General features: G+C 41.0%; 2 protein-coding genes across 5 annotated transcripts in view; one reads left to right on the top strand and one right to left on the bottom strand.

The window, feature by feature from the left end:
• The window catches only part of Ttc23l (tetratricopeptide repeat domain 23 like), a 55,921-nt gene extending 51,083 nt beyond the window's left edge, over window positions 1–4,838 (top strand). For all 3 annotated transcript variants that reach the window (XM_040757893.1, XM_040757892.1, XM_040757894.1), the window contains one exon: window positions 4,740–4,838. In XM_040757893.1, coding sequence (XP_040613827.1) covers window positions 4,740–4,797 — 58 coding nt within the window. In that variant the 3' untranslated portion in view covers window positions 4,798–4,838. The remainder of the gene's footprint in view (window positions 1–4,739) is intronic.
• Window positions 4,839–10,739: 5,901 nt separating this feature from the next.
• On the bottom strand, window positions 10,740–18,825 carry Rad1 (RAD1 checkpoint DNA exonuclease). Of its 2 annotated transcripts, XM_013119026.3 has the most exons (6): window positions 18,580–18,821; window positions 18,009–18,271; window positions 15,989–16,097; window positions 13,435–13,693; window positions 11,373–11,471; window positions 10,740–11,085 (listed from the first exon to the last, which is right to left on the bottom strand). In XM_013119026.3, the coding sequence occupies exons 2-6, from the start codon at window positions 18,204–18,206 to the stop codon at window positions 10,908–10,910; spliced, it is 843 nt and encodes a 280-aa protein (XP_012974480.1). In that variant the 5' UTR covers window positions 18,207–18,271; window positions 18,580–18,821; the 3' UTR covers window positions 10,740–10,907. The 2 variants fall into 2 exon arrangements, with proteins under 2 accessions (XP_012974480.1, XP_012974481.1); XM_013119027.3 differs by lacking the exon at window positions 11,373–11,471 and having other exon boundaries at window positions 18,580–18,825.
• Window positions 18,826–18,858: the final 33 nt, after the last annotated feature.

Here is an 18,858-nt window from a genome sequence, read left to right as displayed (position 1 = left end):
CTCTGCTATAGTAGATGTTGCATCAATAAAGGTTTTTCTTTCCCTGAAACAAGCCCGTATCTCATTTCCCAAGAATTGCTGAGCAAAGCCATGGGGTAGTTGCCAAAGCCCAGATGTCCAAAAGCAGTGCAAGAATTGCTCTCTCTGCTTCAGCATCTCACTGGAACAATCAGTCCCAGATGTCCTGGGACTCTGCTCATGTTCTGATGTGCGCTAGTGTGCTTTACCCCACCTCCTTCAGGAACTTGGTGAAATACTCTCTGGACTGCCATGGCCAGCAGCCCGAATTCTTGTCTTTTGGAGCCTCTACAAAGAGCACAACGGACCACTTGAAGCAGGAGTTAATTCCAAGGCAGAACAATAGTTGGAGGGGCATCATGTAAGATAGCAGAGCATAGAAAAGGCAGAGACAACTTCAGGTTTGGAAACAAACTTGCAAGTTGTTTAGTTTAGATTTTACCTGAGTCACAATTTATTTTGTTTGTCTTTTTGTTGAGACAGGGTTTCTCTGTGTAGCCTTGGCTATCCTAGCTGGAACTTGTTCTGTAGATCAGGCTAGCCTCTGAAATCACAGAGATCCACCTGCCTCTGCCCCCCTGAGTGTTGGGATTAATTATGTGCACCACCACCACCTGGCTGTGCACTCCTTCACAAATCAAGCTCCTAAGAACAAGAAGTACTCAACATGTTTCAGATATTTTGCTTTCAGAGAAGACGTACACGTAACCAGTTTAAAATTAGTCTGTAGTGCATTTGTATTAGACTTATAAACAAAAAATGACAGGGAATAAATTGTGAAGCCAGAACTGTGAGTGTAAACTGGGTGCAAGAAGGGTCCAGGGTCTTCAAGTGTAGGTAGACAACTGTAACACCAGATCGGAAAGAGGCCAGGGAGGCTCTTCCAAGCAGAGTGAACAAAAGCCCAGTGTCATGGAGACGACCGGTATTTCTCCGGAAAGTAAGTCTTCACTTGTTATACTTTAAGGTGCATGAGTAATAACATGCTGCTGATAAAGTTGGGGTAAAATACTAGGTCCACACTATGGAACTTTGATAAAGTATACTAAGTAGTTTAGGACTTATTTAGAAGGCAGCTACCAAAGAATTTCGAACAGGATATGTTAGCCTATGGTGATACATTATGATTTATTAGAGCTTGCCTGAGGGTACAGAAAACATAAAGCTAGCCACAAGCCGTAGAGCCAGGTAATGGTGGCACACACCTTTAATCCCAGGACTCAAGAGACAAGCAGATGGATCTGTTAGTTCAAGGCCACACTGAGCTACATGAAATTGATCCAATTCTAAAGAAAAACAGCTCACACAAAGGTGCTCTCGGCACTTGAGATCACACTTTATAAAAGGAAAAAGTAAAGGGCCTCATGTGGAGATTTATTTCAGTCTGAGGTAGAGGTAAGGCTGCTTGAAGATTGAATCCCAATATCTCTGGATTTTTATATTTTTTGTGTTACAATGGCCATTTATCATCCTTCAGACATTAACTCTGATAGCAATGGGCATGAAAGATAGTAGCTAGGGAGAAATAAGAAGAGCATTCAGAAGGCAGATTCAACAGCCCAAGAAAGGATGTTGCAATCTTGAAGTACCTAACCTATAGTAAAAGGATGTATAGACGGTAGATTGAGAAACATTCTATAGCTGGCAAACTTTAAAACCAATTAGATGTGGAGCGTGGCAGTGACAGGAAACAAACGTGGCTTTGAAGTCTCTGGCTTAATAGCTAGATGAATATAATGAACAGTGCTGGCAGAGGACTATCTTGGAGGATGTCTAGGACTTGGGGAGATAATGATTTCCACGTTGCGTATGCTATGTTTGAAGTACTCCCTGTACAACTGCTTGGCAAGGTCTAGTAAGCTGCTGGCAGTTTGGAACAAGAGCACAAGGAGGTGCATTCTGAAACATATGAGATGGATAAAATAATCTACAGAATGTATGTATGTGAAGCAATAAGGCTTGGAAAGAACTTTGGAGACCAGGCATGCTTATTTTGGAGAGATTGTAGCATGATGATTTAATAGCTGAGCACTGGGACACACATTTGAGCTTTAATATTAACAGTAAGACTTCCTAATTCTCACTTTATCTCTAAAAATAATAAGAGCATTCTATCTAAGCATTTAATATATGGCAGACACATAGCTTCCATGAACCACAGCAGAAATAACAACAATAACAGTAAGCATTATTGATTGGCTGGGCGGTGGTGGCACAGGACTTTAGTTCCAGAACTTGGGAGGCAGAAGCAGGATCTTTGTTTTTTCAAAGCCAGCCTGATCTACAGAGCTAGTTCTAGGACAGCTACACAAAGAAACCCTGTCTCTAAAGGGGAGGGGTGGGGAGGAAATGTAGATAGACAGTGATCATAAGCAATTCCCAATCTCATGCAGCATTAGCAAATAGGAGTGCTAGCCTAATACTTGTGATAATGAGTAAAACTGCTTGGAAAAACATCTGGCATGGAGCATATGACAACTAGAGATGATAATGATGATAATGAGTATAGATGTGAAGTGAATGGAGACTAATAAGAAGCCATTCTATTGGCCAATAGGAAGTCACCATTTACTAGCACTAGCATGAACTCTGTTAGTAGAACAATGTTTTGAGATTGTTTAGTACCTGATTAAACATGTTTCATAATCAGAAAGTCACTTATTATCTTGCAAAGTAGTTCCTTCCATTACAAGAGAGTCCTAACTGTTGAATAATGTAGATCACAGACTAAATGTAGTGTTATAAAGTTGTTTGAAACTTGTTTGTTGCAACACTTTCTTTGTACAAGTTACCCTAAAATTTAGCTTTCTTTAATGAGGGGTCAAATAGAATCTATACTATGCAAACATATGCACAGTGAGAGTATTTAGGCAAAGCACTTTGCACCAGCATGTGGTGGGCAATACGAGATTAATAGACATTGCCTGTATCTATTAATCCAGACTTAATGGCAGTACAAAAGCATAGAGTACCAGCTTCATTTTCATCCCAGTCAAATATCTCTGGGACAACTGCAAACTGAATGTGTTGATATATCTTTTTGATGGATTTTGAAACCATATATGCCAACAAATAGGGTAAAAGAAAATCTTCCCTTTTACAAGCAGAGAAAGGAAACAGATACCAGAAAGCATTGCCCTATTAGGACCCAAGCATCTTTTTTTTTTAAATAAACTTAATTATAAAAAGAAACCTTGTGAGGGGGGACCACCATACACCAAAGTCAACACATCTTAATGACATCTAACTTCTATTCAGTTAGAGTAGCCATTTTGAGGTTTACAACTTCACCTTGGATTTTCTCTTTTACTATCAAATGTATTTTAGCGGACATAGTCACCACCCAGAAACGAAAAGTCCGAGACATAATTAGACTGGAGAAACCATATATGTTCTTTCATAGTTCATGTTCATTACCTGCATCCAGTCCTTCCTCAAATCATACTGGTCACACAAACACCGTGGAGCAGCTGCTTCTGGGTTGGGAGACTGGGAGAGAAGGTGAAGGAATGGAGGATGGAAATAGGCCTTTGGGTTGTTATCTCTGGAGAACTATAGCAAGAATGAAATGGGCCTGTGGTGGTGGCACACACCCTTGGTCCCAACACTTGGGAGACAGAGGCAGGTAGATCTGTGAGTTCAAGGCTACTCTGATCTACAGAGTAAGTTCTAGGATATCCAGGACTACATAGAGAAACTCTGTCTTGGAAAAAGCACACACACACACAAAAGAGTGAAATGGAATTGTTCTGAAAGTCTCAGGCAAGACTGTAGGGAACTTTAGGAACATGCACCATAACTGGTTGCTTGCAGGCTTCTGTGTTCATACTTTTTTTAAAAACTATAAGTTAATATTCTAACACTGCCTCTGCAAAATTAAGGGGAGAATATTTGGTCAGTATGAAAGAAAAGAGAGAAAGATAGACATTGGCTTCAGCATCCCGAGATACCAACTGGCAATAGCTTTTCCAGACCAGGATTCAAGTGCTAACTCGATAAAGTGGCACACATGGAGAAGTGAAAACTCAAGAGCCTTTAGATCTGCCTTTAGATCTCCTTCATGGCAAGCAGTGACTCCTAAGCCACTTGGAGGCACTTCTTGGGTACCTTGTCTTTGGCAGAACCATGGGGAGATTTATAGTCAATAGCCATTCTGCTGTGCCCACAAATTGGTCAAGTAGGAGGGTCTAGCATGGAATAAGGCAAGGACACACACTCTTTCTCATGGTCTCTACCTTATTAACTTCCTGGAGTGATACTTGCACCTCAACAGCAAAATGCCAGGTTTGGTAGTGTTTGGTTTATTGGCATTTTCTGCCATAGGCTGTGGGCAGGGGAATACCTATACTATCAACACATATTCTCTGTTCAGGTGCAGAGAAAATAGTACTGTCCTCTGAGTCAGTGACCCCCCTGTGGGACAGCAATTATACTCTGAGTCCCTCAAACATTTTGGACTCAGTCTATCTGTCTTATTTATGCCTTCAACATCTGGTAAGCACCTACTAAATAACAGATACAGTCAGAGAGGTTAGAGGCTAGCAACTTACATAAGATACGCCATTCACCATAATGCTCAGTGCAGGAAGTAGCTCAAAGAAGCAATGAGAATACGATTTTGAGTTCTAGATTACAGCCATCTCTGCAATGGTCTGAGACGACAGTAGGTAGAGGACCCGAGAAAAGCCTTCAGAGTGTAACTACTGAGCTCTTCTCCAAAGGGCAAGTTCATCCAGATGGAACAGACAAGCTGTTGTGGGAAGAAAGAAAAGTGTATGAAGAGACAGAGTGGAGTGAAGGAGGGCAGTGCCTGGGAAGAATGGTAAGTACCTAGCAATTGCACAGGGCTGCCTTTCTAATCGGGAATCTGACTTCGCGAGATACACATGGGCTACAGGGGAGGGAGATAGAGATGTGGAGAATCAAGAATGAAGTGATACGGGATGCTTTGTCTTAGGCCTTTGAGTATACTAGACTCTCTCCCTACATCTTTAGAGCGGATTATTATTTTTAATGCTGTATTTTTATGTACCTGAATTCTTTTTGCAGTAGTGATTTAAATTTTAGCAAATGAAACGTTATACTATCTTTTTTTTAAAAAAAGGATTTATTTATTTATTATGTACATAGTGTTCTGCCTGCATGTATGACTGAATGACAGAAGAGGACACCAGATCTTATTGCAGATGTTTGTGAGCCACCATGTGGCTGCTGGGAATTGAACTCAGCACCTCTGGAAGAGCAGTCAGTGCTCTTAATATCTGAGTCATCTCTCTAACCCCAAACTTATACTATCTTTAGGAACAAAATAGACCAAGTTGGTTTTGTTCAAATCAAAGGGTGTATGTAGGACATACTTTATCTGAGGATTCAAGAATGCTTTTGTAGTTTGGGAAAGAATTTGGGTCCTGCTTTAGGGCATGATGAAGTCTTAGGATAGTAATTATGTCAATCAACCAACCATTCACCTGATCACAGACACTTTAACATGATCCTATGAACTGATTGTTCCTTATGTTTTACAATGATTGAGAGTAGTAGCTCAAAAGCTGGGCATGGTGGCACCTGCCTCTAGTCCCGGATTCTTGGGAGGTGGCAACAGGCAGATCACTTAAGTCCTGAGATCAGCCTTGGCAACATAGAGAGCCATAGTTTCACTGGTAACAGGGATGCTTGGATTCAAAACACTAGCACTTGCTAGTTATAAGTAATCCCGTTTGACTTGTCTATAAAATAGAGATGAGAACCTCACCTCTCAGGATTGTTGTGAGAAACAGATAAAGTGCTTGAAAAGTGTTGGCCCACAGTAACCATGTACTAGATTAATAGCCATTTTTATTATTATTATTATTAAATTATTTTATAACGTAGTTACAGCATTGATGCTTAATGGGGCAGGCACTGGCTAATTGGAAAAAACTAACACTGAGCTAATGTAGGAAGCATTTTGTTGGTTAACATTTCAAATGGGATTTAGAACCATTGAAAACAAAATATAAGTATATTTTGAAACAAACACTTAAACCCAAAGTAGACACTGACTATACTTAGTGCAAGTCAGTGTTCTTGTAACACAGAGGATTTTGTGCAGGGGAATCCTGCCACCATGTGGCAGCTAACTTCTGGTTACCATAATCATAGCAGTCACAGTCAGATCTTTGGTCACCTCTGATTCGGTGTGACCCTTGAGCAGAACTGAATCTGTGCCTGTTTTCTCTGCTAACATCAACTCTCCTTTACTGACTAGGTAACTAAAGGCACAGGTAACTTCCTGTACGTCATACGGCCTGGAAGTAGTCAGAGTGCGAAACAGTCTTTAGTGACATTGTACTTTTAAAACCCCAAGTTCCTTGCAAAATTGTGTATCAGATTTCTGTGGAATGTCGTAATTCTATCCCTCCAAGGGCTATGAAAGTCACTCTTTTTATAGTGACTTGAGGCATAAATAGCATATGAAAACCACGCTTTATTGAAATTTTGTGGATGAGTATTTTGACCCATACTTCTAAGCTAGCTCAGCTCTTCCGGTATTAGGAAACAGGAATATAGAAGCCTTAATGGCCAGAAACAGGCAAGGTAGGTCCATTTACGGTTTATTGTCACCTTTGGGATTTGAACCTCTATGCTCTTCAGAAACTATTTGAAAATCCTGAAGTGTATTGGATAAATTAGGTAGGATTTTCTCAGCTGCTATTAAATGCAACCCAGGCAGTTGTTACCCGGACTTTGCCAACTAAGTCCAGGGAAGAGCATCTTGGTCTTTTGGGAGAAACCCAAGACTCTAGGCCTGTTTTAGACATGTTCAGTATGGTAATGTGAAGTCATATGATGCTGTCTTTGCCTTGGAATGAGCACAGCCTTTCCACACAGATGAAGCAGTGACGTGTCATGTCATCTAAGGGACAAACCAAAGCAAATGAAAACACTTTTCTCCTTCCTTCTAGGTTTCCCATTATCAATGAAGTGGAAACTCTACATAAGATAGCCAACAATAAAAACAACCTTGCTGCTAACCCAAATTCTAGAGCACAAAATATGTTTTTCAGCATGGACAGCAGTGGCAGAACCAAAGTGGAAGAGATTTTTTCTGTAAACTAAGGAGTCTAAAGATTCTTGAGGAAAGAGTTTCACCCAGCAGCCCTGCAGGTGGGACACGTAAGAGCTTTTAGAAGCTCTTACATGTTGTGTATGTGGGTGGTGGTGGTGCATGCCTTAATTCCAGCACTTGGGAGGGAGAGGAAGGCAGATCTCTGAGTTCAAGACCAGCCTGGTCTATAGAGCTAGCTCCAGGACAGCCTCCAAAGCCACAGAGAAACCCTGCCTTGAAAACCAAAAAACAAACGAACAAACAAACAAACAAAAAACCACTAGGGTTGTAGGGTTGCGATTGAAATATTTTGATCCTGCTTTGTCTAGGCTGGGCTCTATGTTGCTTTTCGGAGTTTGCTCTTACTATGACTCTTATCACCTTTGATTTCTCTTTTCTAATTGTAGTTCATTCCTTTAAGCCCTCACTTTTCTCCTCTAGGTCCTGTGGGTTGAACACAACCAGGAGCCAGGGAAGGGCTCCAGTACTACCCACCTCCCCAGTGCTGAGTTTAAAAAGAAATTAAGCAGCACCGTACTAAGCAGTTTATTGATGAACACCCTAAAAAACTCTTTGGAGGTGGCTTTAGTCACAGCCTGTTTGAGGCTATTAAAACTGCTTTGTGAGTAATGTTTGAGTCTCCTGAGACATTTGCCCTGGTGGTGGTGCATTCCTTTAATCCTAGCACTGGGGAGGCAGTGGCAGGCAGATCTCTGTGAGTTCAAGGCCAGCCTGATCTACCGAGCTAGTACCAGGACAGGCTCCAAAGCTACACAAAGAAACCCTATCTCAAATAACAAAAACAAACAAACAAAAAAAGTAAAGAGAATTCTGTCAGGTGTTGGCAGCACAAGTCTTTAATTCCAGCACTGGGGATTGGTATAAATATATCAATATAAATAATCAGAATGGACTTTATTTTAGAAATGAGAATTTATGGGTAGGATAAGAGAAATTAAGGGATTGTGTCTACGGTCAGTTTGGTATCCCTAGATTATAGCTGGTTGTTCCTTCCTTGTTGCCTCCACCAGGCTGGATTCAAAAATCTTTAGAAAAAGGTGGGCTGGGAAGGTGAGTCTGTGAGTAAAAGTACTAGCTGTGTAAGCCTGACTACTGGAGTTTGGTCACTCAACTCATGAAAAGCAAAAAACTGGGTGTGGTGGCACGTATCTGTAATCCCAGCACTAGGATGAGATGAGGGGCAGGCAGGAGAATCATCTGGAAGAAGCTGACAAGCCAGCTAACCTGGAGTGGGCATCGCTGCAACAGAACTAAGGGAGACTCTAACTAAGGGACACTATAGCCCAACCAGGTTCAAGGCAAGAACAGACTCACCTCCACACAGCTGTCATGGTGTGGGCCCTGCCCCCCCGCCCCACAAAAAAGCAATTAAGTCTTTAGAAAAGGAATGCTTAGAGGTTTGTGAAAACATTCCTCAGCTGATGAACTGCAAGAGAAAGCCTGTTACCTGAACTGACTTTTTATTTGGAAAACTTGGTGTCTCACTACCAACTACCCCACCTCTTAGGGTTCACAAAACATCTTGGTTCTACATTTATTTGTTCAGCCTGTAAAATCCAAAAATCACACAATCCCTAAGTGACAGGAAGTAATGACCGGCATTTGGCTGTGGCCAGAGCATATGTGCACCATAATCTCAAGGCCAGCCCACAGACTGACAGGCTTTCCCCAGGCTGCTGCCAGCTTTCTCCCAGAATGCTTCTGTCTGGCAATCAGAATCAAAGTCTCCAGGTGCAACCCTGACCCTTCTTTTTGTCATTGCTTGGTTACTGGTTACTTGGCTTGTTATTAATTCTAGCTCTGCCTGGAGATAGGACATTTGCTTGTATCCATAAGTTCCAGACTGACTTCAGTAGGTGTGGAAAAGTCACTTATACACTAGATTATGGATTTCACTGATATATATGCATGAACCCACCGTGGTAACATACTGAGCAGTTTCACCTACTTAAACATTTTACTGCTTCGTGAACTATTAAGAAACAGTAGCGCTGTCTCCATTACTCATCTGTCTAGAGGAAGCAAGGGTGTGGGAGAGATGCCCTCCCATTCCCTGTCCATCAATAAGAGCAGAAAAGCCGTCCCTGCCTCCCACCAGCTGCAACACTCAGGTGAGCTGGCTCTGCCCCTCTCCAGGGCAGCACAATAGAGCAGATGCGGGTGAGCCAGTTCTGATGCTGCAAGTATGGGAGAAATGTCGCCATTACTCATCTGTCTTGTGTGGCATGGGCCAGGGAGAGTTGCCTTCTCTTCCCTCCCCTCTCCCTGCTCCAGAAAAAAGAAAAGAAAAGAAACAGTAGAAATGTTAAGTACAGCATCACCTAATTTAAAATTGCATTCTTTTTGGAAAACTAGGAAAGTCGCAAGCTACTTTCTAAATTCAGTTTGTTGGGAACCAGTGACTGAGATCACACAATCAAACTCTTGATATTTCCCCCATCCAAATACTACCCTGGACTAACTCAGCTTAGCTTCTGGGAGCAGACTAAATTGTGTATGTTTGGGGTGGTATGGTCATAGACAAATGCTTACTGTTGCTAATGGGCCTGGGCTACACAACTCTTGAATTAGCTTGCTCATGGGCACTGGCATTTTTGGGCATATGCGGGTAAGCTAGTTTCTTATGATTGTCATATCAAGTTAGAAGATATCCAAGCCCAAATCAAAGTCTTTCATATGGAAACGGTTAAGTAGCCTTAGCAAAGTTTCTGCAATCTGTTCACAAGCTCAGAGTTCCAGTTTAAGACATCCATCTACCCTTTCATATCAAAGTTCCACTTGGTCAGAGACCAAACAGTATTTTTCTATCCTAGTCAGTAACACCAATCAAAACCTTTAGGACAATAACACTAGGAAGACTATTTTGGAACTAAACTTCAGCACCATTCCCACAGGGATAGACCACAGCCCTAATAAGAGTCTTCTTTTTCATGAAAGGATAAGGAATTCCTCTGAATTAACTTAAGCAATTTACAACCCTGAATTTTAGTTTACCAAGGAAATCTACAACTATTTTATATTGATCAATAAGCTACTAGTTTCACAAGGAAAGCATATTCAGGTTATCAAAATCCCTATCCATGACAGATTTGGATGCTCAAGTACTCCTGACATTTCTAATTAGAACACTGTCTATTTCCTTAGAGGGAAGTCTGCTACAGTACTATTGAATGTGCTTAGGTACATATAACATGATGTGTTTAAAAGTAACACCAAATATGTGTGTGTGTGTGTGTGTGTGTGTATGTATGTATGTCAGATGTGGCTCCAACTTTGTATAGGTAAGATGCTCTACTTAAGTGGTAAACACGAATAATTTATTCATCTTGACTCAGTGATTCCAGTAAGTTCTAAAGACAGTCATGAGAAAGGGAGATGATGGGAAGATGGCTTCAGTGGTTAAGAGCATTTGTTGCTCTTGCAAAAGGCTGGAGGTTGGTTCCCAGAACCCACATGGTGGCTCATGACTAATTCTAAGTCATCCAATGCCTTCTGAACTCGGCATGTACCAGCCACACATATGGTGCATACACATCCAAAGTAGGCAAAAACACACATACACATAAAATGAATAAAAAAAATAATCACAGGGACAGTACAATAAGCCAGATAATTTGTGGCTATCTGAAAACATTTATTCACAAAATAAAAATATTTACAAAGTGGAATCTTGCTCCTGTCTTCTCTATGAGTCTTTATAGATAATCCAATATGAAATCATGAAGATTATGCAGAGTGAGAATACAACTACAAACACACACACATATTAACAGTAAATTATTCAAGATTCAGGAACGTCTTCATCAGGGCAGCAGTAATATTCCACAAAACATATTTGCCCATCTTCATTTCTAATCATGTACTGTAATGAGAGGAATCCTCGATTATCTGTCCGAATAGATACTTTACAGGATAAAGCTAATGCCTTTGTAGAAGGTTTCAGTAAAGAAAGTTTGTATCTGTAGGAGAGTAAATGAAAGCTGTTATTTGAATCCACTAAATGCAACACATGTAACACCAAGTAAAGGACAAAAGTTAGCCAGGAATTATTGAGCAGCAAATACTTGTCAATGTGTTAGTCTTTTCTCTCGCTTTATCCATCTATGATTATAATCCAGAGCCCATCCACTTTTTTTAATGTGATGCATTTTTTAACATATTAAAATTACCTATTTTGTTTTTATATGGAAATTTGGTACTTAACACCATCTTTATCAACAATGCACCCTTTATATTAAGAACTGACCTGTTGACCTGGGTCTCATTACAGTGAAATGCTTCTATCAAGTCAGAATCTTTGGGATAATCAAGGTGGGCGCTTCCTGCATTTCCAAAAGTAGATAACCTATAGTTGAAAGCAAGTAACTCATTTATTCATAGGTTCAATAATAAGCAAAATTAGGATCCATGCTACCTTAAATGACATAAAGAAAGACTAGTTGTATGTGGAGATGGTTCTGTAGGTAAGTGCATTTGTGGTGCAAGCCTTAGGAACTGAGTTCAAATTTCCAGAACTCACATAATGGCCAGATATGACTGCACATCTGTAAGACTGACTGAAAGATTCTCAGAACCCAGCCACCAGCTGCTTAGCCAAAACAGGAGCTTGTGATTCAAGGCAATAAGGTGAGAGCAGCAGAGGAAACTCCCCATGTTCTTTTCTGGTCTTATATGTGCACATAACAGTACAGGTATCTGCCCACTCATGTAAATACACCATCTACACAGAGCACATATAATGTGTGTGTGTATCTATATACGTGTGTATATATATTTATAAATATAAAAATTATATACATAAATATAAATATATAAAACATCAAAAAAACTTGATTGCTTGAGTGTTAACACATAATAGGCCCAAGCTGGTCTACAGATGCCTGTATAGGTGATTGGTCTTATACTCAATTCTTTTGCCTCCACCTCAAAATGCTGAGACTAGTGCCATGTACCACCACACACAGCTAAAATACACCTTACCACCGGATGATGTTGGTGCACGTCTTTAATCCCAGCACTCGGGAGGCAGAGGCAGGTGATATAGATCTATGAGTCTGAGACCAGCCTGGTCTACAGAGCAAGTTCCAAGACAGGATGCTCACAACTGCCTGTAACTCCAGCTCCAAAATGATCTCTTAGAGTACCTGGAGTCATGTGCACAGATCCATATTCACACACATGAATAAAAGTAGAAAGTAAAAGTATTTTACTAGATACTTTCTGCTCCCACAGCATCCTGTGGGAAACTTCATTATGGTGCTTGGTAAGGTGTATTCCTTATCTTCTTTTTTTTTTTTTTCAAGACAGGGTTTCTCTATAGCTTTGGAGCCTGTCTTGAGTCCTCTGAAAGAGCAGTATATGCTCTTAGTTGCCAGAACCATCCCTCCAGCCTAGAAAACAGCTCTGAAGAAAATCTCACTTCAAAGTACACACTATATACTCTGTACAGTAGTATAATCAGTTAACTTTCCTTATCCTTACATCTAGATATGTATCTAAGTATAGATATAAATCTAAATATATCTCAGAGATCTGTGAATAATGGAAGACCTTGATTTAAACCACTGTAAGTGTGGGTCTTGTTTCTAGCTTTTCCTGCAATTCTGCTGTTAAATTATGCCTTACTATTACAATGTTTCTGAGTGTTAGACAAATGTTAGAACAATTTCAGTACTGTATTCTTACTGAAAAATGCTTGGACCTATAAGCTGACCTTGACCAATCCTCCAAGTACTCAAGTGCTGTTTCCCAAGTATTTATGAGTATTATGTTGGTACTTAATGGTTTGCAATATTTTTCTCTGCTGATTCACACATTTTTCCCTCTACCTTAATTTTAAGGTGTTTTTACCAGTCTTAAGATGGAGTTGTACATTAGATCATGAATAGCTACTAAGTTAAAAAAAAAACTATCAGCAATATCTACCTCCTTTTGTATTCCAAACTAACTTAAAAGGAAGGAAAAACAAAAAGCTACTATGTAATACAAACACACTTTGTTTTAACTCAATTTCCCTGATGTAACCTCATCTGTATCATGGGATACAGCAATGAAAACACTAATTGTTTGTAGATGAGAATGAGCTTCTCATCAACAAACCACAGTGCCCACCAATAAAATACTTAGTGGATTATTCTTCTTATATCTTAAGTTTCCTATTTTGGAGTTGTAAAATTATAAAGTAATCAAATGTTTCTAAAATTCTGCGCATTCTAGGAGGGGTACAAACTTCCTGCAACTCAGGCAAACGTTGAGTGCAGAGTTGGATCCACTACCAGATCACATTAAGGACAGTTGCACTCATGTACCTGAAATAGGGCTTGTCAGGAGACACGGTGATCTGTAGAACATCACTTGTCATGTCCAATTCAGAAAACGCTTCACGGAGACCTTCTGACTGCAGGATAATTTTATTCATAACATTGGTGCTACAGAAATCAAAATCCAGAGTCTCTTCAGGCTCCTGGGTGTTAATTTTGCAAACTGTCACCACTCCCCCTTCTTCTAGAAACAGCATCAAAGGGTGACCATCACCTTGGTAACACATCCGAAGTGCAGTCAAAGTCCCTGCAATGAGAGAAGTCATATGGGGCTCAGCTCTGTGGCTTTGGGTCTAGCTTTCCCTCCAAATGACACACACTGCCTCAAGAATAATTTGCTCTACTAAGCTTCTAGCATACATGTATCTTCTTAAAGGATTTCAATTCCTGTACCTGCGAGGAAATGGGAGCAAATCTAACTGGTTGAAATGAATTTTCCATTTGTTAAATAAACATGCCTCAGAAAAATTCTTACTCATATACAATGTCTCCAATTGAGGTACAGTATTATTTTAATCAAATTGATAGCAATAGAAGGTAGTCATCAGTGATATTCTTTGACTCCTCAAATCTCTATAGAAGAGTATAAAATATTCAGGCTCCTTCCTACTGGTTAGAGAGTCAGTCAAGGATATGGGAAAGCACATGTTATTAGGAAAAACCAGCTGTGGAACACTGCATTATAAAACACATAGTTAAAACACATATGTATACTATAATATCTGTATGATGACTATGAGTGTGGATGCATGAATGCCATGGCATGCCCATGGATGTCATTGAACAATTTCTGTGAGCTGGTTCTCTCCTTCTCCCACAGGACCTGGGAATCCAGCTCAGGGTTGTCAGGCTTGCTGGCTAAGCACTCTGACCCACTGAGCATCTATCTCACTTTCTCAAAGTGCATAATCATACTCTGCTAGATTGTGCCTCAATCCCATTATCCCAGTAGTTTGAAGGCACAGGCAAGAGCTCACAGCAAGTTCCAGGCCAGCCAGGGTCTACAGCATGGCAGAGTACATGTAATCCTAGCACTTGGCAGCTGAGACAGAAGTATCTAGAGTTTAAGGCTGACATGAGCTACACTCAAGACCCTGTCTACAAAACCCAAGAATTAACAGTGGAGTTGCCAGTGCAAAGCCATGGCTTCAGAACTGTAATGGAATGTTCCCTAGCTTACACTTGAGTTTCTTTCTTATGATAGAGTCATTCTTGGATTCTTCTGGCATTCCTGTAGTCTTATGCCCATGGCAACTGAACTTCCTAATCCCTAAAAATAATTCCCTAAGCAAGTAAAAACGAATTTTGAAGAAACTATCTGAGAAAACAGACATAATTTATAAAAGTCTTATTTTAATTTTGGCAAACCATTTTAAACACGATTGACTGGGAATCAGGAAAATTTATTTGTTTTTCTCTGCCTGTAAGTAATGTTAATCCTGAGTAAGTTAGAGAAAATATGTGATTAAAACAAATTTCACAAAGTTAAAGATCTACTTTATGACTCTTTAAAATCTTCTTTGATTTAAACTTGGGATCTTGGAGTCCTGTGAGATGATTCTGTCAGCTTGACAGGATCTAGACCCACCTAAGAAACAAAGCCCTAGGATGTCTGTAAGGAGTGAGGTGGTGGAACTCCCACCCTGACTGTGGGTAGCACCATTCAAGACCTTCCATAGGACTAAACAAAAAGGAGAAGCCACATAAGCAACTCCCTACTTCTTGTCTACACATATATGACCAGCTGCGTCATGCTCTTGTTTTCATGCCCTTCCTTACCACAATGGACTACGTCCTCAAACTGTGAGCAAATAGTCCCTTAAAGTGCTTTTGTCAGTCATTTTGTCACAAGGGCAGGAACCAACACACCTTGTAAGTCAAGATCAACTAAGATGAGTAAATACCTTCACAAATACAGAGAACTATAACACTGGACCGATAGTTTGAATATTTATGGTCTATGATTATAATCACTGAGAGGAAAATTGGAAATTGGTGTCTTTTTATTCTGTGGAAATTTAATACAATGTATACAATGTATTCATAGCCATCCCCTACTACTTCTCTCTGTAGGACTCCTCCACCCGTTCTAGAGAAATGTGATTTTCCTCCCCTGCAGTTATTGGCTGCCCAAAGCTTCTCCACTCTGGGTAGACCTCAAGAGCCCTCCCACAGCAATTAGTTTCTAACAAAACAGTCACTAGCCTGGGCTTGTAGCTCAGCTGGCAGAGTGCTTGCCTAACACGTATCAGGTACTGTGTTCAATTCCCAGCACCACATACAACTACAGGTGGTTGCTGTAAGATCAGCACTGGAGAGGTACAGGCAGGAGGATAAGAAATTCAAGCACATCCTCAGCTACAGAGTGAGTTCAAGGCCAGCTTGAGACGCATGACATCCTGCCTCAAAAAAAAAAAAAGGTTTGTATTTTTAAAATTTTCCTGTATTTTTCTAACTATAATGAATGCATTCATGTCATAATAATAATAATAATAATAATAATAATAGCAATAATAATAATAAAAGTAACAATATAGTTCACCTGGTGTAGGACTTGATCCAAAAATAGATAAACAGTCCAAAAGGATAGTTAAGTTAATTCTGAAAGTAACAGATTCTTCCCGAATGATAAATTCTTGAAACACTTCAGCCTGAGGAAAGTGAAAATGAAGGTGGGGTTATAGTAAAGAATAAAAATTCTCATGGAAGAGTCTATATTCCACTTTACGCTTAAAAAGTAACACTACATGGCTAGAAAGAAGGCTCAGGGGTTAAGAGTACTGGCTGCTCTTGCAGAGGATCTCAGCTCACACCTATCCGTGACTCTCATTTCAGGGGATCCAACACCCTCACACAGACATACATGTAAGCAAAACACCAATACACAGAAAATAAAAATCAATTTTTAAAAAGTAACCATAGTGTGCCAACTCCTTAAGAATAATTTCTCATTCCCCACAAATACATGCTAATTGTTCAACCATTACCCACAATACTACTTAATGGTTTAACTGTTAAAGATATAACACCAAGTTATACCAAGTTAGGTCCCATTTAGAAGTTCCTGAAGTGTGGGTGTGGGTGTGAGGTTATGATGAAAATACACTGTATGAAAATTTTTTAAAAATTTAAACTGTGAGGCTGGACAGATGGCTCAGCAGTTAAGAACACTGGCTACTCTTTCAGAGGACCCAGATTTGATTCCCAGCACCCACATGATGGCTCACAACAATCTGTAACCATTTCCCTGAAGGTACCAGGTACATACCTTTGCAGACATTCATGCAGGCAAAACACTCATACACATAAAATTAAAGACAAAACAAAACAAAGCAACCACTCAGGAGGCAGAGGCAGGTGTATCTCTGTGAATTCGAAGCCAGCCTGGTCTATAGAGTGAATGCCAGGACAGGTTCCAAAGCTACACAGAGAAACTCTGTCTCAAAAAACCAACCAACCAACCAACCAAACCCCAAAACACCTTAATTAAAAGACACAGACACAGACACACACACACAAACACACACACAAACACACACACACACACACACACACACACAAAACAGACACTCCTCCCCCAAAGCAGGGATCCTTCCTTCATCTTCATTTCTGGATCTAAACCCACCACCCAAGTCAACTTTCCCTGCTCCTTCCTTGAGCCCATCAGTTAAGGCTAAAATCACTTGAAAATAGGACAACTCAATACATGCATGATAATAGTTTCCCATTTTTTAAAAATTTATTTATGTGTATTGGTGTTTTGTCTGTGAGAGGATGTCAGATCACCTTCAACTATAGTTGCAGACAGTTGTGAGCTGCCATGTGGGTGCTGGGAATTGAACCTGGGTCCTCTGGAAAAGCAGTCAGTGCTCTTAACTGCTGAGCCCCTCTAATCTCTTTCTGAGACAAAAACCCATGTTTATTTATTCCTCCATTTGTGAGGTCATACTATGTAAATATTCAGCAATATGAACTGAATGTTGAGATCTGATCTGGACCACACAGCTGTAAGGATAGATTATAGGTATGGGAGCTGGTGCTGGGCTTTAATCCCAGTACTTCAATACAGAATAGAGGCAGACGGATCTCCAGGAACTTGAGTTCAGTGTGGTCTACAGAGCAAGTTTCCAGGTAACCAGAGTTACATGTTACATGTTAGATCCTGTCTCAGGAAAAAAAAATTGCTATTACAGCCAACAAGAGGAAAAATCAAACCGTGAAGGACAATAATTATAATGTAAACATTCTGAGTTTTCATAACAAGACTGCTGAAAACTCAATCTGTTGCAGCTGCCACTTATGTAAATAGGAATGATATACATGCCTATTTTTGTGAAGACTAAAAGAGGTAAACGATGAGAAGAGTGTTTCATAGTTTAACCGTAACAAACTATCACTAGTAATCATTATCTGTGTGACACGATGGGGAAGTATTTGTTGGCAGGAAAGACAAAAAAAATCAAGTAATGACATTTTATTCTCGATCTTTAGTTTTGGCGAGTAAGTCCTTCCAAATTCACCAACTAGGTGAATGCCTAAAAGTGCCTCCTCTTCCCCCATACCTGAATAAAGGCATTTGCTTGCACACACTTTGCATTTTCCACTGTAACTTTGAGCCCATTTTTAGTAGCAAAACACGCGGCGTGTTCTTTGAAATGAATGGCTTTCAAGACAGTGGAGAGATTCCTAACGTTGTCAAGGCTGGCCACTAAGCAGTACTGTTCGTCCTCGTCCTGAACGCGCTGGGTTAGGAGAGGCATGGATCGTTCCCGGCACAGCCGGCTCGGAGAGAAGGATGCTCCTCTTCCGGAAGACCTCTGAAAACCTGAGAGGAACAACAAACCTGGCATCAGTGCGGACAGGACTGGCAAAATCGGCTGAGCAAGGAGAGCCGCGCTTCTACCACTGGACGGTCTTTAAGTTTCGGGAAACTTCTAGCTCCCTGTCTCAAAACTACAGTTTTCTCGTTTTTCGCGCGCGGGGGGGGGCAAATCGCAGGGCAACTGTAATTGGCGCGGTTTCCACAGGTAAATAGCGTAGCCGGCTTAGAACCTGTTTGGCAGCTCCAGGCACCACCAACCCGGCCAGCCCAGGACAGGATCCGCCGCGGCCCCGACTGTCACCCCGGCTCACCAGCCCGCTCGCCGGACCGCGGCGCTGCCAGTAAGGGGAGCCCCGGGCGCCAGGCCCTGCTTTTGAGACGATGTCCGACGCCTCAAGGCCCTTTCCAGCCTAGCCCAGCCCAGGAAGGACACCCTGAGAGTCCCGAAGCTGGCAAGCCTGGCAAACAGCTCCCGCCACCGTTCGGACCCGCCGCCTCTTGGGCCACCGTCACCACCGAGCCGCCGCGGGCCTAGATAGTCTACCACGAGACCGGAAGATGGCGCCCTACCGCTGGATGACTAATCCAGA

Source organism: Mesocricetus auratus, unplaced genomic scaffold (genome assembly GCF_017639785.1).
Source record: "Mesocricetus auratus isolate SY011 unplaced genomic scaffold, BCM_Maur_2.0 Super-Scaffold_100015, whole genome shotgun sequence".
Taxonomy (NCBI): Eukaryota; Metazoa; Chordata; class Mammalia; order Rodentia; family Cricetidae; genus Mesocricetus; species Mesocricetus auratus.
Note: the sequence above shows the minus strand (reverse complement) of the source record. Positions and strands in the feature narration are given on the sequence as shown.